This window comes from Ostrea edulis, chromosome 6, assembly GCF_947568905.1.
Source record: "Ostrea edulis chromosome 6, xbOstEdul1.1, whole genome shotgun sequence".
Lineage (NCBI taxonomy): Eukaryota > Metazoa > Mollusca > Bivalvia > Ostreida > Ostreidae > Ostrea > Ostrea edulis.
The window spans coordinates 38,171,034-38,195,033 of record NC_079169.1 but is presented as its reverse complement, the minus strand read 5'-3'; the positions used below and the strand labels follow the sequence as shown (position 1 = coordinate 38,195,033).

Here is a 24,000-nt window from a genome sequence, read left to right as displayed (position 1 = left end):
CATGATTAAACAGGGACTCTAGGAAATCAGTGGAACCAAGCCATTGTTAATATTGTCAACAACCAGAACTTCCAGCTGGTTTTCGAGGGAGTTCGTGGAACCAGTTACCGTGGTGATATAGCCATTGATGACATCACATACTCCTTCCAGCCTTGTCCTTCAGGAACAAGTAGAGATTTTTTCATGATTTGAAATTTTTGACATTATATATTGTGTCCAGACTGAATGGATCCATTGAATTGTCTTCTTTTTAAAGGTTACAGCTGTAACTTTGAAAATGCCAAGATTTGTGGTTTTACCAATGTCCATGGAAATGACACTTTTGATTGGACCAGATTTGGTGGTAGGACCGGCAGTACTTATACAGGTCCCACCAGTGACCACACATATGGAACAGCAAGAGGTTGGGTTTTTATAATTGTGTTACCCATTATACTGGTGTTGCTTCATAGTTCATTTTCATTTCATTATCTATTCTTTTTTGTTGGAAGAATTGTAACTATTTTGATTAAGTTGGAAAGAAGAAATCTGTCAAATAGTAACTGAAGCCAAAAGATTAAGGAGATGTACTTGAATTGTATGATTACTTGATGAAACTTCAGTTTATGATAACGGATCATTTTACAGGACACTACATGTACACAGAGTCTAGTGCTCCCCGGCGATATAGGGACAAAGCCTGGCTGGTCAGTCCAGCTTATCCGTCCACCGTTGGATCCTGTCTTAGCTTCTACTATCATATGTATGGCCTCAACATTGGAACACTCAATGTGTATCTACAGGTGAAAACCCCACACATGTCATATGCAGTAAAACACACTTACAATGAATATGCTTCTAAAGAATTCATGCTTATTGCGAAGTGATACTTATTTTCTTATGAGAGAAATATAACGAGTATTTTGTTGGATATGAGGAAGTTTGGCTATAATGAACTGTTTTCAACAACCTTGGAGCTGTACTATAACCATGTTTGACTGTATTTGGTATTTTAATCAAATATTTGTAAAAATATTTTGGTTGGGGGTGGGGGGGGGGGTGGGGTGTAGTTTTAGTCTGTTTGCAACTTTAACCTTCATCATGACTTTTGAACTAATATATCACAATAAACTTCATGTAAGAAGAACTAAATATCAAGGTATGAGTTTGCAACTGATAAAAATCCAGTTCAATGATCAATAGGCCAGGTTTGAGGGAGCATAGTATTTCACAAACGCTTTTTATTTGAATCAATATTACAGCTTGTATTCGTTCAGCTCATTCTATTTCAGACTGGTTCGAATTCTCAACAACTTTGGAGCAAAAATGGTAACCAAGGAAACAAGTGGTTGCTAGCGCAGACCAGTGTCCAGTCACCAAACAGCAATTACACAATTACTTTTGAAGGAATTATCGGAAATGGTTACCGTGGAGACATTGCCATTGATGATGTGTCAGTTGTTCCGGGACTATGTAGATTACCAGGTTATTTATTGTGTTGAAAAAATGTTGACAATAAAAGTCATTATGGATAAGCACGTATGTGACAGACTTTTAAATGTATACTCTGTTGTAGGAAACTGTGACTTTGAGACAAAAACATTCTGTACCTGGGTGAATTTACAGAATGATGATTTTGATTGGTTGGTTGGCAGTGGTAGTACGAGCAGTACTCTTACTGGGCCCTCCAATGACCACACACACAACCAGGACAATAATGGTTTGTCGATAATCTGTGTTATATATGCCAGAGAGGTTGAAATTTTGAAAGATACATTAAAAAAAATTTTTACATTTCTGTGGAAACAAATTAATGTGATATATATAATCTTTTTAAAAAATGGAAACCATGTGCAATTTTACGATAGAGTAATTCTTCCCTATGTGAATAGTATTGTAGCAATGGAAACCTGTGAGCTGTTTATGGTATGTGTAGCTTTTGTGTTGTGTTGTAGGCCACTATGCCTTTATCGAGGCCAGTGCTCCTCGAGTTCCAGGGGAGGTGGCTCGCCTCCAGAGTACCCAGTTCCCGGCCAGCTCTGCCAGGTGTCTGCACTTCTGGTATCATATGTACGGCTCAGGAATAGGGTCACTAAATGTGTACGTGGTTAATAGTGGCGGGAACAAAACTGTGTGGTCCTTATCTAAAAGTCAGACCAATCAATGGCATCCTGCTCAGGTGGCTGTTACCAGCAATGTACAGTACAATGTAAGTATCACACTCACAGTGTCATCAGTAATGTACAGTACAATGTAAGTATCATCAGTAATGTACAGTACAATGTAAGTATCATCAGTAATGTACAGTACAATGTAAGTATCATCAGTAATGTACAGTACAATGTAAGTATCACACTCACAGTGTCATCAGTAATGTACAGTACAATGTAAGTATCATCAGTAATGTACAGTACAATGTAAGTATCACACTCACAGTGTCATCAGTAATGTACAGTACAATGTAAGTATCATCAGTAATGTACAGTACAATGTAAGTATCATCAGTAATGTACAGTACAATGTAAGTATCATCAGTAATGTACAGTACAATGTAAGTATCATCAGTAATGTACAGTACAATGTAAGTATCATCAGTAATGTACAGTACAATGTAAGTATCACCAGTAATGTATAGTACAATGTAAGTATCACACTCACAGTGTTCATTTCAGAAATAAATTTTAGTTTGAAAAAACACGAGGGTAAAAACAGACGCTTCATGCTAGCTTTTGTATCTCTGTGTGAAGCGTTGCAGCTCATACCCTCATGTATTTTCAAAACTGAAATTTGTTATTTATATATACATTCTACTTTCATTTCTGTCAGAATTCCCGTTAGACTAGATGTACTATATTTGTCAAGATTCAAACGCCCACTGCTCACAGCTCCATTACATTACAATTTGTTAAGATATCAAACGCCCACTGCTCCCAGCTGCATTACATTACAATTTGTTAAGATATCTAACATCCACTGCTCCCAGCTGCATTACATTACAATTTGTTAAGATATCACAAACGCCCACTGCTCACAGCTGCATTACATTACAATATGTTAAGATATCAAACGCAAAAACTTTGGAACTGTAGATATAGTGTGTTGTAGATTGGAGGTTCTCCATTCACTCCCAGTATCTATAAGATTTGTTGATATTGTTACGTGTGTGATGTAATCCGCAGGTGATCTTCGAAGGAATCCGGGGCTCTTCTTACCAAGGAGACATGGCTATAGATGATGTAACCTTCTCTGGTAGTAACTGTGCATGTGAGTTATTAATCATTATAAACATAGTACCCTTTGACTTAGTATTAAAGGACAATTGATTGTCACTCATGTTTATACAATATCTACATTTAGTTACATGTCTATGCATTGTATACTGTAAACCAGCTTTTATTCTGATGACTTTATTTCACAATTTATCCCTGATGAACTTGTTCATGGCGACTAATTTTTGCGACCCATATCATCTTAAAACAAATACAAGAGGCATTAAAGGACGGGTCTGTTGTGAGAAATATTCGCAATGATGAGGTTCTCGTAAACCTGTTGAAAATTTATTGCATGCAAATAAAAGTTGGTTTACGGTATTGATAAGAGAATAGCACTGATAAATGTTTTTGTTATGTAGTACAACCAGCCAGTGCCAACCCAGCCAATCAGAATACCACTCCAAAACCAGTTACCATGACAACAACAGCCACGGCAACTCCAGGTAAACAGTGATTCATATTAGACTGTAACTTTAAAGGACAGAGGGGCGAAAAGTGTAGGCCATTTTGGTTTGATCCATGAAAGTTTTAGGCCATTAATTAGTATTTATGAAGTAAAACTCTGACTTTTTAGGTCACCTGAGTTTGGTTGTCATCCGTCGTCTTGTGTCTTCTGTCGTGCGTTAACAATTGAACATTTTTAACTGAGTTTACTCAGGTGACCTATTGCAATTGGTTGTCGTCCGCCATCATGCATTAACAATTTAACATTTTTAACTTCTTCTTGATAACCACCAGTCCAATACTTTTCATATTTGGCATGAAGCATCTTTGGGACAAGGGAGACATAAATTGTAAATTTCAGGATTCCTGCACCTTAGGGGCAGGGCAAAAACTGCCCAAAATTGACAAATTTTCAAAAAATATTCACTATAACCACACATGTTTAAGAAAAACTAAATGCATAGTGATGTAAAGCAGGAAAGCCTCTACCAAAATTGTAAATTGGATGATCCCTGGGGTAGGGGTTCTGACCCCGGGGGGGGGGGGGGGGGGGGGGGGGGCAAACTTACTATATAGTGTTTATGTGTAAAACACTTAAATAACATCTTCTTCAATGTTATTGATACTAAATTGAAAATAAATGGATATTTAGAAAGAGCAGGTAGTCCTTTACCAAAATTGTAAATTTGATGATCCCTGGGGTAGGGGTTCTGACCCCAGGGTGGGGCCAAACTTAGTATGCAGTATTTATCTGTAAGTTTACTGATACTGTATGGTAATTTTTTACTCTAAGATAGGTCCAAATTAGTCATATCTTTTGATGTTTTAATGTTAATACACCTATTATTTAAAGCCTTTCATCAGTGAATGCACTTTTTAGGGCATTAAAGTTTTTAGAACACATCTTGTTTTATACTGTTGCTAAACATTAGAATTTAGCTTTGATATTCAGAACAGGAATTTTTTTTCTCTAGATTTCATAGCCCTTGGGAGTAGTGATGCTTTTTCACTAGTACTCAGGTGACCTATAAGGCCTGTGGGAGTAGTAATACTTTTTCACTAGTACTCAGGTGACCTATAAGGCCTGTGGGTCTATTGTTTAGTACTCAGGTGACCTATAAGGCCTGTGGGTCTATTGTTTAGTACTCAGGTGACCTATAAGGCCTGTGGGTCAATTGTTATTGTTTATTATGTCTTTCTAGCTGAGATTTATTTTGCCCAACATTGAAAGAATCATTATTTATAGACACCATTTTCATTTATTTGTGATGTTAAATTTTTAAAAATTTCTATGATGCAATCATCACATGTCATAATGGTTTGCGCAGTGTAATAATGTAGTCAGGGATTTAAATTGAGCCATTTGTTGCTCCTTTTTTCTTGTTAGCTGTGTTGTTGGATTAAAAATTTTCACATTAAATATGGGTTGCTGTCCTTATCTGACTGCTCTAAAGTTCTTCAGAGGCATTTTAACTCAGTTTTTAGTCAGTCTTTTTATACATTCTCTAAGTCATTTTGATTGCATGGTTTGAAGTTTCCCTCCAGCCATTCAAAATTGTCTTTACGGACTATCATTTGAATGCTTTTATTTTGACTAAGAAGGATTATCAATTATTTTTTGTTGCCATTAAACACTAAAATATGATTAGCCACTCTGTCTGACAAAACAAATTTTATAGGTCATTTTTAATCCACTGGTGGCTCAATTTTCGTGGAATTCGTGGGTACCCCTCACCCACAAATTTACATCCTCAATGAATAAAGATATTCCAGAGTTATCTTTCTTACAATTATATAAATCCACAAAATTACGTCCCCAAGAACCCATAAAAATTCAGCAATCCACGACAATTGGCCCCCACGAATTTAAATGACTCTACAGGATATCAACTATTTAGTGATGGTTGATGCCAATCCAAATCCCAGTTGTAAGAACTAACAAATTTAAAATCAAAGTACCAAGAATAATTAATATCTCCCCCTCTCACTCTTAAAAAAAGAAGAAGAAAAAAGAAGTGTAAAATTCTAACTAGATATGATATTATTTATAGTTCTAAGTTGCACGATATAAAAATATTTGTCTTTCTATGTTTTTAGCCCCCACTGTGTATGATTGCAACTTTGAACAAGGCTTGTGTAAGTGGACTCAGATTGTTACGGGGGATCAGTTTAATTGGACTCGGGCTCAGGGTCCCACTGGGTCTGCACTCACAGGGCCCACCAATGACCACACCACAGGAACTCGTAAGTCACGCTCTACACAACTATACAAGAAATGTTTATTGTTCACCCAAGTAGCAAAAATACATTCAACGACATGCAATGTGTTAAATTGAACAGTTTGTACAATGAATCCATTTAATATACATGTGTACTTGGTAATTTTCTGACAGGTAATGGCTGGTATCTGTATATTGAGGCTTCATCTCCGCGTAGACCAGGGGACAAGGCCCAGCTGACCAGTCCACTAATTTCAGATAGACAGACTCGCTGTCTGAGTTTCTGGTATCACATGTACGGCACACATGTCAATACATTGAATGTTTATGTCATGAGTGGGTCTCCCACTTTAGGAACACCAGTGTGGACTAAGAAAGGCACACAAGGAAACCGATGGATCAAGGCCACGGTCAATATAAAACCCACCATGGCCTACCAGGTTGTCTTTGAAGGAGTCAGGGGCACTAGTTACCGCGGAGATATTGCTATTGATGACATCAGATTGTCTATGGGACCATGTCAAAATATTGGAGGTAGGGGAAAAAAATTCCCTGATTATGGGGTGAAAAATACTGAAATCAATTACTCTACAGTTATTGCAGTTTGTTTAAAATAAATGTTCTCTTAATTATCTATTTTCTGATTTTAATAGAAGGGGGTTTTGTTCAGTAAATCATGTTTAATGTTTTATTCATAGTAGAATTATTATTATTATTGTGATTGTAATGTCTATGTATGTACACGTAACAACATTTATTTGTAGTGTCTATGTATGTACATGTAGCAACATTTATTTGTAGTGTCTATGTATGTACACGTAACAACATTTATTTGTAGTGTCTATGTATGTACACGTAACAACATTTATTTGTAGTGTCTATGTATGTACACGTAACAACATTTATTTGTAGTGTCTATGTATGTACACGTAACAACATTTATTTGTAGTGTCTATGTATGTACACGTAACAACATTTATTTGTAGTGTCTATGTATGTACACGTAACAACATTTATTTGTAGTGTCTATGTATGTACACGTAACAACATTTATTTGTAGTGTCTATGTATGTACACGTAACAACATTTATTTGTAGTGTCTATGTATGTACACGTAACAACATTTATTTGTAGTGTCTATGTATGTACACGTAACAACATTTATTTGTAGTGTCTATGTATGTACATGTAGCAACATTTATTTGTAGTGTCTATGTATGTACACGTAACAACATTTATTTGTATTTGTAGTCGACCCGATGGCTTGTAACTTTGAGTCTAGTTCAGTTTGTGGTTATCTCCTGAAGTTGCCAACAGAGAGATTTATGTGGGTCTTGCATACCGGTAACACTGCCTCTTCTGGAACTGGTCCTACAGCTGACCACACTTTGGGCACTCCCAGCGGTCATTATGTGTTCATGGAATCATCAGCCCCTATGGCTCCCAACAACACCGCCCACCTTGTCAGTCCCCAGTACACTCCACAAAATCCTGGATCCCCCATTTGTTTGACATTTTACTATCAGATGTATGGTCAGAATGTTGGATCTCTCAATGTCTATCAAACCAATGGTGGCACTGCTCTTGGTACTCAACCAATATGGAGCAGGAACTTCAATCAGGGCCAACCTTGGCACCAAGGGCAGATCACTCTCAATCCCGCAGGCACATACAGGGTAAGATTTTTTCTCTTTCAAGAATTGATATTTCAATGTAAAGTTAAGTGAAATATTTTGGTTTTTTCCAGCATTGTTGTAAGAGTTAGAATTATAATACTTGTACATATTAAAATTTATTTGCCATGAACCTTTCAAAGTTTACACCTTTGCACTGTCATTTAATAAAATGATAGTTTTTATGAGTAGCTGTATCTAAAAGTCTAAATTATTTTAACAGGTTATATTTGAGGGAGTTAGAGGAAATGGATACCGAGGAGACATAGCTATTGATGACATCTCTAGTTCATCTGGAGCTTGTCAAGTCACAGGTAAAAAAAAAAACCCACCAATGATACATGTATATACTTGTGTGTGCCCTCTTTTGTTTTTTGATTAATTTTACGTCCCATTTGTTAGGTGCCTGTAACTTTGAATCACCCTGCAGCTGGTCCAACACTCAGGTGAAAGACAATTTTGATTGGCTTGTATCCAGTGGTGGGACCACTAGTCGATTTACTGGTCCTTCATTTGACCACACATTCCAAAACTCCTCTGGCCACTATATCTACATAGAGTCCAGTGCCCCAAGGGTTCAGGGAGATACAGCTAGATATGTTAGCCAGGCCTTCCCTGCTCAGACAAATGATGCCTGTCTGAGTTTTTACTTCCATATGTATGGATCTGACATTAGCTCACTCAGTGTGTATGTCCTAACGAACACCACGTCGGATTCCACTACTAATGAAGCTCGACTATGGAAGCTTACGGGACAGGCAGGAAATTCCTGGCAGCAGGGACAGATGAACATCCCCAGTCAGTACTCCGGGAAACCTTTCCAGCTGGTATTTGAAGGTGTCCGGGGTACAGGATATAAAGGGGACATTGCTGTGGATGACATCTCCGTGGACCTGACATCAGGGTGTACAACCACCCCAGATATAGCTAAACAAAGTGGTGAGTCACTTTTGGCAGTCATATGAATTTTTTTGAGTCACTTTTGGCAGTCATATGAATTTTTTTCAAACAAAGAATATGATTTTCACACGTACTGAAAAAACAGAAAAAAGCCAGGATGAAATACCTCCAGGTTTTTTTTTTTAGAAAATGATTAAATGGATTAATTTGCGGACAAATTTATGTTGAAATTCATTTGTAAAAAGGAGTGTCCCACAGATTTGTACACGATACATTTATATTTATGACTATCTCTTTAGGATATGGAAATGTTAGGTGTGATTTTGATTATAATGGAATCTGCAATTGGAAGCAGAGTACAGCAGACACATTTGACTGGTCATTAAACAATGGCACAACCCCGAGTCGGGGGACTGGACCCCTTGCAGATCACACCCAGAATCAAGGTAAACCATTTTTGAAAATCATGATTGTTCATAAACAAATTTGAATATTGAGGGTTGATTAAGACATACATTTTCTTTTTAAATTTTCTTTTTAGATCCTAATGGTGGAACTTCAGTTGGTAAATATATAAATGTTACAGTGTAGAAAATAAAAGTAAAAAAGTTTCTTACATCTTTCCCTTTATGAATTATCAAATACAGTCAAACCTTGATATCTTAAACTTGATAGGGGCTAAGAAAAAACTTCAAAATATCCAAGGGTTTGAGATATTTAGGTTAAGATACATGAAGAAATTGTAGTTGGGGTTTCTAACTCAATTTTACACTTCCATGGTATTCGAAATGTTAATGTTCAAGATACCAAAGTTCAAGTGTAATTTAAAAATGTCAAGAGAGTTATTTATTTACTGTACACTTTTCTGTACAGGTAACTACCTATACCTGGAGGCCTCTGGTCATCATAACAACGACTATGCAGTTCTCTTGTCCCCCATCATTCCACCGACAGGCATGTCAGGTTATTGTTTCACTCTCTGGTACCACATGTTTGGACCTAACATTGGTGTATTCAGTGTCTACAGTATGATTGGAGGGAAGAAAATCCTCCAGTTTACTAAAAGAGGGACACAGGGAAATCAGTGGAAACAAGCCGTGATTAACGTCAATAGTACAACTGATTTCCAGGTATGTCACAGTTTGGGACTTGTGCAGAGATCGAAATTAACAAGAAATACTTGCAAAATGCCAGTACATTTGAAAAATAGCAAGTAAAAATAGTGGACACTCAAAAATCTTAGCGAGTGGTGATTTACAAACTATGATCATATTGTATCTGTTTTATACAGTGATGCGCTATTCGCTTTTCTTAAACTTGCACTTTGAATCATACAAACGCTTACATGAACGACCGATTTCAACAACCATTTCTATCCGGATTTTTCTTTGATGATTTTTTTAAGAAACTCGGAGTCAAACAAATGCTTTAGAGGTCGGACATCGCATTATGAAAAATATAGACCTGTTCATCTATAGGGGTGATTAAATTGAATTCCAAGTATGAGGTTTTTGTTATTCATTTATAAAAAAAAAAATCGGAGTCTGTTTTATCAAGTCTTCCGTAAGTCATTTTTATCAGAATCATGAGAATGTCCTATCTAAATTAATTTATTGTCATATTGAGGTTGGGTTGTAGTGATGACACGAGTGCACTGCTCACCGCGTAGACGATTATCAAAAAAGTTCATGGAGCTCGTGATCGTGCTGCTTATAAAACCATGAATCTGGGATTCGGCATGAAATTGAAAGACTGGAATTAGACCTGCGGTAAACAGGTTGTGGATTAGAGATGCGATAATCAAGAGACCTAAATATTGCACCATATGACTTACATAACTTAGTGTCCTGTCCAAACGATGTCTGTTGACCCACTAGGCTCAGTAATGATGGGGGGAAATCGTTGATTTAAAAAAAAAAAATGAAAAAAGAGCACTGCTTCATTAATTTTATTTTAGCTTGTAGGTTTTCATTTTAGCCTGTGGATTTTTTACCCACAGGCTAAAATTAGCCTGTGGTAGAAAAAGTTAATTTGGACCCCTGTTGTGAGTGTAGGTGTATGAGTGTCAGTCAGAACTCAGGTGCGTGTGTATCTGTAAGTATATCAGTCAGGACTCGGGTGGTGGTGGAGGGTGTGAGTATTTCAGTCAGGACTTAGGTAGGTGTGTATGTGCAAGTATATCAGTCAGGACTTGGGTGGTGGTGGAGGGTACGAGTATATCAGTCAGGACTCGGGTGGTGGTGGAGGGTGCGAGTATATCGGTCAGGACTCAGGTGGTGGTGGAGGGTGCAAGTATTAGTCAGGACTCAAAGGGTGGTGGTGGGTGTGAGTATATCAGTCAGGACTTGAAGGGGGGGGGGGGGGTCAAGGCGTACGAATATTAGTCAGGACTCGGGAGGGGTGGTGGTGGGGTTTCGTTGCTTTAGGTGTGTGAGTATCAGTTTTGGGGTGGGGTGGGGTGATGTTTGATTGTCATTCTCTCAGAACAATGCTTACAGTTAAGTACTGAATCATTCAAAGTTTGCCTAATTTAAAAGAATTGTTAGATATCTGTTCTACTGTCTGTGAGCCACAGACTGATTGTACCTCCTACGAGTCAATTCACATTTGTGACTTGTTCTTGACAGTTTATAGTTTCCATGTTTTTGTCATTAAAGCTGATGCTCCAGGGCTCTGTGGGCAATGGCTGGGCCGGAGACATTGCTATAGATGACATTAAGTTTGATAGCCTACCCTGTGTCAACTCCTCCCTGCCTCAACAAGCATCAACTTCAAGTAAGCAACTAATTTGCTCTACTGTCATTCCAAATCCTCCAATCATTGCTACTGTCATTCCAAATCCTCCAATCATTGCTACTGTCATTCAAAATCCTCCAATCATTGCTACTGTCATTCAAAATCCTCTTTCATTTCTTGTGTTGTTGTTGGGTGCAGTAGTTCTGACTGACCTCTGTTCTCTGTTCCTGTAGCTCATTGTGACTTTGAGACTGATACATGTGGTTGGATGCAAGATACAACAGATGACTTTGATTGGCTAAGGCACTCCAATAACACAGGTAGTTTTGGCACTGGACCAGTAGGTGACCATACAACAGGAGCTGGCACTGGTAGGTCAAAGGTCATTTAAAATGCATGATTGTTAGTAACCGGTTAGATGGAGAAAACAATTTTGAGTTGAAAAAGCTTATTTACATGTTTACACACTTATAATTGTAGTTACATATATATGGGAAGTTTTCTAAAATTCAGAATTCATTGGCATACTTTGAATTTTTTAAAAATTTGTTCTTTTGTCATTTTACTTTAGGTTACTACATGTACATCGAAGCCTCCAGACCCAGAAGACGTGGACAAAAAGCTCGCTTTGTGAGCCCGAACCTCCCCAGCTCTACCGGAGAATGTCTGACCTTCTACTACAACATGAACGGCAGAACCATGGGTACGCTCAATGTGTACGCTCAGGCATCTGGGTCTCTGGGTAGCCCTGTGTGGACCAAATCAGGGAATCAAGGAAGCAAATGGCAGGTGGCCCAGGTCACTCTCACCAGTTCCAGCCAATTTCAGGTAGTCTTTTATTTATTGATGTCATAATTGAATGTGACAAAACTCTACGAAATCTTAATTCTGATTTACAGGAGTCTAATGTTTGTACACAACATCATCACAAGCAAAAACATCTGTTTCTTGACGGACAAACCTGCATATAGAGTCTAAAATCCCATAGAGAGTCTCAACCATACTTTCTCAGATTTGCACCAAACACCAATCATTTTTAATATTCATCCTGTCAAATCTAATGAGATGTAGTTAACCATTAGTCATTTTTAATCTGTGATATGGAAATGTTTGTAGGTTGTGTATAATCTGTGTTATGGAAATGTTTGTAGGTTGTGTATAATCTGTGTCATGGAAATGTTTGTAGGATGTGTATAATCTGTGTTATGGAAATGTTTGTAGGTTGCATATAATCTGTGTTATGGAAATGTTTGTAGGATGTGTATAATCTGTGTCATGGAAATGTTTGTAGGTTGTGTATAATCTGTGTCATGGAAATGTTTGTAGAATGTGTATAATCTGTGTCATGGAAATGTTTGTAGGTTGTGTTTGAGGGGGTGGTGGGCTCCTCCTACTTCAGTGATATAGCTATTGATGATGTCTCCATTGTCCCTGGTTCCTGTCCCTCTCCTGGCTCCTGTAACTTTGAACAAGGATTGTGTGGCTACTCCAATGTTCAGGGAGATGAATTTGATTGGACGAGAAGTAAGGGCCTGTCTCCCTCTTACTACACTGGACCCACTGTAGATCACACCACAAACTCGGGTTCTGGGTACTATGTGTTCATTGAGACCAGTAATCCGCAGAAGCGTGGAGATCGAGCATGGCTGAAAAGCTCCTCATTGACTCCGACTACAGGAAAATGTCTGCAGTTTTGGTATAGCATGTATGGCAGTGGTGAGTTTTCCTATTAAATGACATTTCAGGATTTTCATTTGTTGGATTATCATAAATCAGTTAGTACATATATTTGAAATATAAAAAGCTCTCGATTATACTGTACAAATGCTCTCATTATAAGGATTACTGTACAAATGATCTTGTTACAAGGATTACTGTACAATGTTCTCGTTATAAGGATTACTGTACAATGCTCTCATTATAAGGATTGCTGTACATCACATTTTATTTACGAGAACATTATATGCATAAGTCATGGTATTCACGCGAAAGTAAGGCCTCGCAAGATAAAGGGGATATAAAGTATTCTCCTCACTTTGTACAGTATTTTTACAGAAGTTTACTATCTACTTCTTTTGTATTAACAATATCTTAACAATAATTCTCCAGTCATTGTTATTTCTACCTTACTACAGGAGTAGGCACCCTTAATGTGTTCCTGGTGTATGGATCATCCAACAGAACTCTCTTCACGGCCTCAGGTAACAAAGGTCAAGGCTGGCTTCAGGGTCAAGCCACAATAACGACAAATTCTCCCTATAACATTGTGTTTGAGGGAGTCAGAGGGGCAGATTACCATGGGGATATTGCTTTGGACGACATCAAGTTATTGGACGGAACTTGCAACCTCCAAACCACTCCCTCATCAGTGTCAACTCCGCCCACCCCTGGACCTTCAGCAGGTAGATCGATGGATTCATTTAAAATTCTACTTGAATGAGTGTTTCAATAGAAGGAGGATAAAAATCGTGTGTGTGTGTGTGTGTGTGTGTGTGTGGAGAGAGAGAGAGAGAGAGAGAGAGAGAGAGTATTTTGAATGTTTCAGTAGTGGGACATGTTAAACAATAATTGGTAATGATGATTCTGGGGAGTATAGAAAAAATGTCTGTATATAGCCTTATTTCTGCTACTGTTCAATTTCTGATAATTTCAATTTGGCCAGTGAATATTATACCTAGTGGTAACATTTATAGAAATAGAATGGACGTAAATACTGTGAAAACAGATGAAGACAAAAATTTAGTGAAGTGCACTAGAAGTGCATACAACTGTGTACATTGCATCAATACTTTGTCTAAGATGAAATTAAAATCCATGAGCAGTAGATGTTCTTTAAACTTGATAAAATGGAGGACATCTCCCATTTCCATGCTGTTCTATAGTTATTATAAAAGTGAAGAGCAGGAGGTTTGTATGAATATTGTTAGGATAAGTTTTCTTTGGGACAAGTGTCGATATGATATTATCCAGATCTTTAAATCGTGCATCACACAGTTAGCTTCCAATTGTAAGTATTTATAATTAGTTCTAACAATTGTAAGTATTTATAATTAGTTCTAACAATTGTAAATATTTATAATTAGTTCTAACAATTGTAAGTATTTATAATTTGTTCTAACAATTGTAAGTATTTATAATTAGTTCTAACAATTGTGAATATTTATAATTAGTTCTAACAATTGTAAATATTTATAATTAGTTCTAACAATTGTAAGTATTTATAATTTGTTCTAACAATTGTAAGTATTTATAATTAGTTCTAACAATTGTTAGAACAAATAATTAGTTCTAACAATTGTAAGTATTTATAATTAGTTCTAACAATTGTAAGTATTTATAATTAGTTCTAAGAAGTACTTTTTATGTATTATTACACAGCTCCCTTGCTGATTTGCAACTTTGAGAGTGATTTCTGTAACTGGCAACAAGACAAGACGGAGAACTTGGACTGGACCCGGGACTCGGGTGGAACAGCCTCCAGAGGCACTGGGCCATCATTTGATCATACCACCGGGGGCAGGACCGGCTACTACATTTACACTGAAGCCAGCGTCAATAACAACAAAACAGCCCGACTTCTCAGTCCCTCTCTGTCTGTGTCTGGCGTTGTCTGTGTGAACTTCTGGTATCACATGTATGGGGCAAACATCAACAGGATCAACCTGAGACTGAAGCACGCTGGAAGACTTGGTCAGCCACTCTGGACAAAGATTGGAAATCAGGGAAATCAGTGGTTTAATGCTAAAGTGGACTTGCTTTCTCAGAATGGAGATTTAGTAAGTGGATTATGTGTGGAGAGTGTTGCTGTGTGTGTGTACAAGTGTTGCCGTGTGTGTGGAAGTGTTGCTGTGTGTGTGTATAAGTGTTGCTGTGTTTATGTATAAGTGTTGCTGTGTGTGCGTATAAGTGTTGCTGTGTGTGGAAGTGTTGCTGTGTGTGTAGAAATGTTGCTGTGTGTGGAAGTGTTGCTGTGTGTGTGTACAAGTGTTGCTATGTGTGTAGAAATGTTGCTATGTGTAGAAATGTTGCTGTGTGTATGGAAGTGTTGCTGTGTGTGTGTACAAGTGTTGCTATGTGTGTAGAAATGTTGCTATGTGTAGAAATGTTGCTGTGTGTATGGAAGTGTTGCTGTGTGTGTGTACAAGTGTTGCTATGTGTGTATGGAAGTGTTGCTGTGTGTGTGTACAAGTGTTGCTGTGTGTATGGAAGTGTCGATGTGTGTGGAAGTGTTGCTGTGTGTGGAAGGTCGATGTGTGTGGAAGTGTCAATGTGTGTGTATGTGTGTTTGACATTATTCATCAAATCATCCGAGTGGAAAAAATGTCTGAAAATGTTGAGTAATAATACAATGATGAAGCATGCATGAATTCAGTTTGAAGGTGACAATTTTTGAGTCAATTTAACCTTGAATGTTTTTATTTTTTATATCATAGGTTGTGTTTGAAGGCATTACAGGGCGTGGGTACCAGGGCGACATGGCACTGGATGACATTTCTGTTCTGAATGGTCCTTGCAATGTTGGCCCTTCAAGTAAGATGATCAGTATAATTCCAATGAAATGGAAAATGATATTATTTCTGTAATGCTTCATTCGGTGAGAAATATATCTTTATATTGCTAAACGATATTTAAAAATTATTGATTTCTGTTGTCAGTGTAATGCATGTGAAAGTATTTATTAATCCAATGATCAAGGCAAAGCTGAGGTCTTTGTCTTATTTCTTTTGATTGACAAATTCTTATATTGCCCTCAACAAAAGTCAATAACTGTTTTATAAACAACATAATTGGGTTTTGTTTCTTTCAGCCTTTTGTGACTTTGAGGATGTCAGCATTTGTAGCTACCAACAAGATCCAACAGACAACTTTGATTGGACAAGAAAGGCTGGAAGGACCACCTCCACTGGAACAGGACCCACAAATGACCACACCTATGGCACCAGTGCTGGTATTTATATTCATTTCATGAGAATGTCCAAGTTTCATGTCTGCTATGTAGAAAAATAACTTTTTTTTACACAATCAAAGACCCTTGTATTCATCATCTTTCAAAAATTTGAATAATTACGATACAATTATGTTATTTATCATATACGGGGAAATATTCGCCCCTGTTTTATTTTCATCCCTTTCGCCCTCATTGTCAGTGGGCAAATTAAAGATCTTATCTCTCTGTGAATTTAACAGGGTGAAACTGTTTGCAAGTGTAGAAGAGCATAAAAGAGGGCATAATTAACCCTGTTTACAGTCAGACTGAAATATATATACTTTCAACAGGCCATTACATGTTCACTGAATCATCATCACCACGACGACAGGGCGACAAAGCCCGCTTACTGAGTCCGCAGTACCCTGCTACCAATGGCCAGTGTCTGACATTCTGGTATCACATGTATGGACTTAACATCGGAATGCTGAATGTTTACACCAGCTCTTTCAACAAACTCAGTGCAGCTCTGTTTACAATCTCCGGTGACCAAGGCAACCAGTGGCGCCAGGCTCAACTGACCATGCAAGTACAGGAAGCATATAAGGTCAGAGAACATTTTATATTTGTGTGATTACTATATACATTTTGTATTTGTGTGATTACTATATACATTTTGTATTTGTGTGACTACAATGTACTATATAATAGGTAGTTTTCTGCAGTTGTCCTTTTTTGCACAATATTGCAGGTAGGAAAAATATGCAAAACTTAAAATAAAAAAATGCATAAAGGTATATGTAGGTTTTATGCAACCACAGAAATAAAAATTATTTTCACCCACTATACGATATTACAAAGATTAGACATCATAAAACGGATTTATAGTAACCACTAGCTGTGACAGTGCCAATAAATATTACAATAGATATATTTCAGATTGTGTTTGAGGGAGTGATTGATAATATGATATATTTCAGATTGTGTTTGAGGGAGTGATTGATAATATGATATATTTCAGATTGTGTTTGAGGGAGTGATTGGTACTGGTTACAGAGGAGACATCTCCATTGATGACATCAAACTGACCCCCGGAGCTTGTGCAGGATTGGCTAGCTGTGACTTTGAATCTGACCTTTGTGGGTGGGTCCAGAGGCAGGATGACAAATTTGATTGGATCAGACGATCTGGACGCACCCCTACATTGATGACAGGTCCAGCAATTGATCACACAATAGGATCTTCATCAGGTAGCATTCTAAGTATCACTTTGAGAATGAAAAATTTACGATTTTATCTTATTTTGAGTGTGAGAAATTTGCAATTTTATTTATATTTCATTTTGTCAATGTGAATTGTTTGAACATTTCATACAAATCTCAGAATGTACATACACTTTTCTAAAAATAGATCTCATGTTTCAGGATTTTACGTTTACATGGAGTCCAGTCCGCCCAGAAAGCGAGGAGACAATGCAGTGCTCTCCTCTCAGATTATCCCTGTGGCACCCTACTGTTTTAAGTTCTGGTACTACATGTATGGATCCAATGTCGGCAGTCTTAACATCTCACAAGTGTTCTCTGGTAACCCACCAACCAAAACCCTAGTGTGGTCCACAAGTGGTGACCAAGGACCGCGGTGGAAGAGTGGCAATGTCAGCATGAGTAATGCTTACGCTGACTTCTATGTAAGTCTGTTTCTTGTTGCTGTTCTGCAAATGATATTTTACAGGACACCTGATTCACACCATCTCTCATTTCACAGAGTACAGTCAGTCATTTTTTGTATGTCTGAACACTTGAGCAGTTTGAATATCTGCACTGAAAACAGTGAAACAATTTTGATTCAGGAGGAGGGGGGGGGGGGGGGAGGGGGGGGGGGGTGAATTTCATGGCACTGTCCCATATTTACCTAATGGATGCTATTGGATGGGATAAACAACTTAGAAGAAAACTTTTAAATACATCAATATTTTTAATGTAGATTGAAAATTGTCATTATAATATACCACAAATGTTGATATGATAATTAAAACAGGATTAAAGGAAGAATAACACACCAGAGAAATCTGATAAGGATGGAAAGTGGAGGTAAGTAAGTATAATGACAGAATTGTCATTATACTTACTTACTTAGTCCTCTTCGTGCTGGTCAGCACATAAGGCCGTCACCAGAGACTTCCATGTTGGTCTGTCTTTCGCCCATTTCTGGACCTGTCCCCAACTCCAGTTGTTATCTTTCATTTCTTTCTCCACCGATCTTCTCCAGGTCTCTCTTGGTCTTCCTCTCTTTCTCTTGCCAGTTGGTGATCATTTCAAAGCAACCCTTGGGATGGAATTTGGGTACATTCTGCATACATGTCCTATCCACAGCCATTTTCTCTTTTTGATCGTCTGGGATAGAGGAGTGGTGTTTGTCCTTTTGTACAGTTCGTCATTTGAGATGGTGTTAGGCCAGAAGATGCGCAATATTCTGCGGAGACATCGGGTCTGAAATACATCCAGCTTGTTGGAAATAGACTTGGTTACTTTCCAAGATTCAGCACCATATAGTAGGACCCCAAGCATGTTGCTCTTGAAGATCTTAATTTTGGTGTTGGTGCTAAACTTTATTGACCTCCAGATGTTCCGCAGAGCAGCATACGCACCTGTGGCTTTAGAAATGCGAGCTTGTACATCTGCCTCTGAATCCCCATCAGTGGTGATCTTACTTCCTAGGTATGGGAAGTTGGTGACATCTTCTATGTTTGTGCCATTTAAAGAGATAGGTTCCTCTGATATGGTATTGACCTTCATGATCTTAGTTTTGGAGGTGTTTATATGAAGGCCAATTGTTTCAGCTGTTTTTGCGAGCTGGGTGGTTTTTTCTTGCATGTCTCGATGACGGTGAGATAACAGTGCAATATCGTCCGCAAAATCAAGGTCTTCAAGTACTTCTGTCATACCCCAAGTAATCCCTGTTCGTTTGCTTCTAGTTGTTTTTCGCATAATGCAGTCGATGCAGAAGGTAAAGAGAAGAGGAGAGAGCAGACATCCCTGTTTCACTCCTGTCGTCAATTTAAACTCCTCTGATAGGCTTGATGTACAGATAACTCTTCCAGAACTTAAGTTCAGTGTATTGCATCTTGATGATGGAGATGATTTTATCTGGGATTCCATAATGACGAAGGATTCTTTCTAGGGCTAGGCGATTAACACTATCAAAAGCTTTGGTGAAGTCAATGAAATTGATGTATAATGGGGAGTTCCATTCATTGCTTTGTTCTAGAATTTGTCTGAGAGCGAATATCTGATCAGCGCACGACTTCCCTTTCCTAAAGCCTGCTTGTTCTTGACGCAGTAAGGGATCTGTTACTTCTGCAATTCTGTCCAGTATCACTCTGCTTAGAACCTTCATGGTAATGGAAAGCAACATTATTCCTCTATAGTTGTTACAATTTGAGAGGTCTCCTTTCTTTGGTAATTTAACTATAAGGCTGGTTTTCCAGAAGGATGGTGTTTCTTCTGGTTCCCAGATCTTCTGTAGGATATTTGTCAAAATTGTGGGTGTCCAGTGTTCTTCGACCTTGAGGAGCTCTGCATGTATCTGATCAATGCCTGCAGCTTTTCCATTTTTAAGTTTGGTGATTGCCTTTTTTACCTCTTCTATACTTGGTGGATCAGTATCAATATTTAATGTGTCCGTGGCTGGTAATATTATTGCCTCGTTCTCTGGGTCTTTCATATTAAATACTTCTTCAAAATGTTCCTTCCTTTAATTGGTAGCTCTGATGACTGAAATTTGCCTGCTAATGTTTTTGTAATTCGATAGAGGGTCTGCATGTCTTGTTTAGAAGCTGCTTGTTCTGCCTCATAAGCTAGCTTTTCAGTGTATGCCTTTCTGTCAGCTCTTGCACTCCTCTTTACTTCCCTGTCAATAGCCCGATATTCTGCCTGGAGTTGGTCCTTTTGCCTCTTGGATTTTGTGGATAAGATTTGACTTTTCTTCTCTTTTCGTTCTTCTACTATTTTCCATGTTTTATCTGAAATCCATTCTTTTTTCTTTCTCTTTGGGCCAAGTATTTGTTGACGATTTTCTATTAATACTTTGTTAAAAGTTTCCATATCGATTTCATCAGGATGTTCCATGAGTGTTGAAAACTTGTTTTGGATTTTTAATTGAAAAGATCTCAGGGTTTTTGTATCTTTGAGTTTTTGGATGTTGATTGGAGGTGGTCTTTGATCTTTTTTCCTTGATTTCCTCAGTTTTAACTTGATTTTTGCCAGTACTAGAGAGTGGTCACTTCCCACATCAGCCCCTTGTTTTGCAACCACATCGAGAAGACTACTTCTCCATCTCTTGTTGATGATAATATGGTCAATTTGGTTCTTTGTATGACCATCTGGTGAGTTCCATGTTGTCTTATGGATGTCTTAGACATTTTTTTGAAACCTTATGTTTGCTAGACTGAAACCCCCTATCTATAGATCAGCAGTTACTGAGTCACCCAGCTAAGCAATTAGGTTTAAACAGGATATACAAATTCATGTTTCAAAAAGGAAGTCAGCTATTATGACGATAAGTTATTCCTCCTTTATAAAAGTATGATTGTAACAGTTGCTTTGACTTTTTTCTTTTTAGATCTATGTTGAGGCTGATGTTGGTGGCGGTACCCAGGGAGACATTGCAGTTGATGATTTCATTCTAGACAACTTTGATTGTTCTGCAGGTTCGTACTATTTTATTTGAATACAAAAATGGTGTAATTTCTATTGAGATCACTTCTGTATGTGTACTTGTGTTAGTGTATTTAAAATTGACTGCTGTTGGATCTGATACTCTGCTTGACATAATCACGAATAAATGCTTTTGTTAAGTAACATGTATTCATATGCAAACGGAGTAAAAGACCAATGACACCCTCCCAATTGTTTTTCTGTAAGGATTTTTATAATGAAATTGATGTTTTACCAGATATAATATAATTATATACCTTATCATATTTTCATACACAAACAGAGCCAAAGACCAATGGCACCTTCCAATGTAAAGATCCTCTGAAAACCCTGATTCCACAAACCAAAGTTTGTAACTTCATCAGGGACTGTTCTAATGCAGCTGATGAGGCTGACTGTGGTAAGTGACTGTTCTAACACAGCTGATGAGGCTGACTGTGGTAAGTGACTGTTATAACACAGCTGATGAGACTAACTGTTCTAACACAGTTGATGAGGCTGACTGTGGTATTAGTGACTGTTCTAACACAGCTGATGAGGCTGACTGTGGTAAGTGACTGTTCTAACACAGCTGATGAGGCTAACTGTTCTAACACAGCTGATGAGGCTGACTGTGGTAAGTGACTGTTCTAACACAGCTGATGAGGCTGACTGTGGTAAGTGACTGTTCTAACACAGCTGATGAGGCTGACTGTGGTAAGTGACTGTTCTAACACAGCTGATGAGGCTGACTGTGGTAAGTGACTGTTCTAACACAGCTGATGAGACTGACTGTTCTAACACAGCTGATGAGGCTGACTGTGGTATTAGTGACTGTTCTAACACAGCTGATGAGGCTGACTGTGGTATTAGTGACTGTTCTAACACAGCTGATGAGGCTGACTGTGGTATTAGTGACTGTTCTAACACAGCTGATGAGGCTGACTGTGGTATTAGTGACTGTTCTAACACAGCTGATGAGGCTGACTGTGGTATTAGTGACTGTTCTAACACAGCTGATGAGGCTGACTGTGGTATTAGTGACTGTTCTAACACATCTGATGAGGCTGACTGTGGTATTAGTGACTGTTCTAACACAGCTGATGAGGCTGACTGTGGTATTAGTGACTGTTCTAACACAGCTGATGAGGCTGACTGTGGTATTAGTGACTGTTCTAACACAGTTGATGAGGCTGACTGTGGTAAGTGACTGTTCTAACACAGCTGATGAGGCTGACTGTGGTAAGTGTTTAGCATATGATGTGTAATGGAACCTAAATGAAGTTTGAGATTTATATACATATTTGTGTAATTCCCATGTTAAGCAGAGAGGCTCTTTGAGGAGTGTTATATATCAATTTGACATTTCTTGTTGTTTGACAGGAGCCTGTGATTTTGAGCAGGACTTCTGTACCTGGGTAGCGACAGGAACTGGGTCGTTTGCTTGGTTACGAGGAGGCAACAAGACGGCCACTGCCAACACTGGGCCGCGTTATGACCACACCATTGGTAACGCTGCAGGTAATTCACTCTCCAGTTCTGGTCATATCTCTCGTTATTTTCTCTCTTGAAACACTTATTAATAGTTGTAAGAAGATGCGGTTCCTATGTGATATCTTGTTGTGAACTTTGTCCACTAGGTCACTACCTGTACATTGATGCCAGTTACGGTTCCATCACTAGTCAGGCTGAGCTGACCGGGCCCACTCTACAGGCCTGCAGTTCCACGTGTCAGTTCCAAATGTGGTACAACATGTACGGTACAGGTATGTGATGTTGTCAATGTCCCCCAACACTTGTTCACTGTTAAGGAGGGTTATAGATTGTCACTGTTAAGGAGGGTTATGGATGGTTCACTGTTACGGAGGGTTATGGATGGTTCACTGTTAAGGAGGGTTATGAATGGTTCACTGTTAAGGAGGGTTATGGATTGTCACTGTTAAGGAGGGTTATGGATGGTTCACTGTTAAGGAGGGTTATGGATGGTTCACTGTTAAGGAGGGTTATGGATTGTCACTGTTAAGGAGGGTTATAGATTGTCACTGTTAAGGAGGGTTATAGATTGTCACTGTTAAGGAGGGTTATGGATGGTTCACTGTTAAGGAGGGTTATGGATGGTTCACTGTTAAGGAGGGTTGTAGATTGTCACTGTTAAGGAGGGTTATAGATGGGTCACTGTTAAGGAGGGTTATAGATTGTCACTGTTAAGGAGGGTTATGGATGGTTCACTGTTAAGGAGGGTTATAGATTGTCACTGTTAAGGAGGGTTATGGATGGTTCACTGTTAAGGAGGGTTATGGATGGTTCACTGTTAAGGAGGGTTATAGATTGTCACTGTTAAGGAGGGTTATAGATTGTCACTGTTAAGGAGGGTTATGGATGGTTCACTGTTAAGGAGGGTTATGGATGGTTCACTGTTAAGGAGGGTTATGGATGGTTCACTGTTAAGGAGGGTTATAGATTGTCACTGTTAAGGAGGGTTATAGATTGTCACTATTAAGGAGGGTTATAGATTGTCACTATTAAGGAGGGTTATAGATTGTCACTGTTAAGGAGGGTTATGGATGGGTCACTGTTAAGGAGGGTTATAGATTGTCACTGTTAAGGAGGGTTATGGATGGTTCACTGTTAAGGAGGGTTATGGATGGTTCACTGTTAAGGAGGGTTATAGATTGTCACTGTTAAGGAGGGTTATGGATGGTTCACTGTTAAGGAGGGTTATAGATTGTCACTGTTAAGGAGGGTTATGGATGGTTCACTGTTAAGGAGGGTTATAAATTGTCACTGTTAAGGAGGGTTATGGATGGTTCACTGTTAAGGAGGGTTATAGATTGTCACTGTTAAGGAGGGTTATAGATTGTCACTGTTAAGGAGGGTTATAGATGGTTCACTGTTAAGGAGGGTTATAGATGGTTCACTGTTAAGAAGGGTTATAACTGTTGTTAACTGTTGTTAAGGAGGGTTATAACATAACTGTTATGGATGGTTATATGATGCTTGCACTACATGTACTGTATAGCTGCTTTTTTTGACGGGACACAAATTTGACAGATTTGGATCTATAAGGTATATCATTAATGTTGGTGCATAAAATTTTGGTGAACTCATTTTTTTTTAATTTATACAATGTTATTTATACTGATGTAATTAAATTTA

General features: G+C 38.3%; 1 protein-coding gene across 1 annotated transcript in view; it reads left to right on the top strand.

The window, feature by feature from the left end:
• LOC125646053 (MAM and LDL-receptor class A domain-containing protein 2-like) overlaps positions 1 to 24,000 on the top strand; it is a 175,275-nt gene that overhangs the window by 87,536 nt on the left and 63,739 nt on the right. Inside the window, exons 89-119 of the mRNA XM_056139554.1 lie at positions 14 to 169; positions 257 to 403; positions 628 to 782; positions 1,272 to 1,464; positions 1,556 to 1,699; positions 1,935 to 2,188; positions 3,159 to 3,243; positions 3,611 to 3,694; positions 5,793 to 5,939; positions 6,089 to 6,448; positions 7,166 to 7,590; positions 7,811 to 7,901; positions 7,990 to 8,526; positions 8,787 to 8,933; positions 9,029 to 9,052; positions 9,361 to 9,617; positions 11,145 to 11,262; positions 11,457 to 11,594; positions 11,795 to 12,051; positions 12,585 to 12,939; positions 13,359 to 13,625; positions 14,602 to 14,999; positions 15,657 to 15,753; positions 16,031 to 16,171; positions 16,501 to 16,757; positions 17,172 to 17,400; positions 17,575 to 17,837; positions 20,771 to 20,858; positions 21,149 to 21,265; positions 22,228 to 22,365; positions 22,485 to 22,610. Of these exons, the coding sequence (XP_055995529.1) occupies positions 14 to 169; positions 257 to 403; positions 628 to 782; positions 1,272 to 1,464; positions 1,556 to 1,699; positions 1,935 to 2,188; positions 3,159 to 3,243; positions 3,611 to 3,694; positions 5,793 to 5,939; positions 6,089 to 6,448; positions 7,166 to 7,590; positions 7,811 to 7,901; positions 7,990 to 8,526; positions 8,787 to 8,933; positions 9,029 to 9,052; positions 9,361 to 9,617; positions 11,145 to 11,262; positions 11,457 to 11,594; positions 11,795 to 12,051; positions 12,585 to 12,939; positions 13,359 to 13,625; positions 14,602 to 14,999; positions 15,657 to 15,753; positions 16,031 to 16,171; positions 16,501 to 16,757; positions 17,172 to 17,400; positions 17,575 to 17,837; positions 20,771 to 20,858; positions 21,149 to 21,265; positions 22,228 to 22,365; positions 22,485 to 22,610 (6,195 nt within the window). The remainder of the gene's footprint in view (positions 1 to 13; positions 170 to 256; positions 404 to 627; positions 783 to 1,271; positions 1,465 to 1,555; positions 1,700 to 1,934; positions 2,189 to 3,158; positions 3,244 to 3,610; positions 3,695 to 5,792; positions 5,940 to 6,088; positions 6,449 to 7,165; positions 7,591 to 7,810; positions 7,902 to 7,989; positions 8,527 to 8,786; positions 8,934 to 9,028; positions 9,053 to 9,360; positions 9,618 to 11,144; positions 11,263 to 11,456; positions 11,595 to 11,794; positions 12,052 to 12,584; positions 12,940 to 13,358; positions 13,626 to 14,601; positions 15,000 to 15,656; positions 15,754 to 16,030; positions 16,172 to 16,500; positions 16,758 to 17,171; positions 17,401 to 17,574; positions 17,838 to 20,770; positions 20,859 to 21,148; positions 21,266 to 22,227; positions 22,366 to 22,484; positions 22,611 to 24,000) is intronic.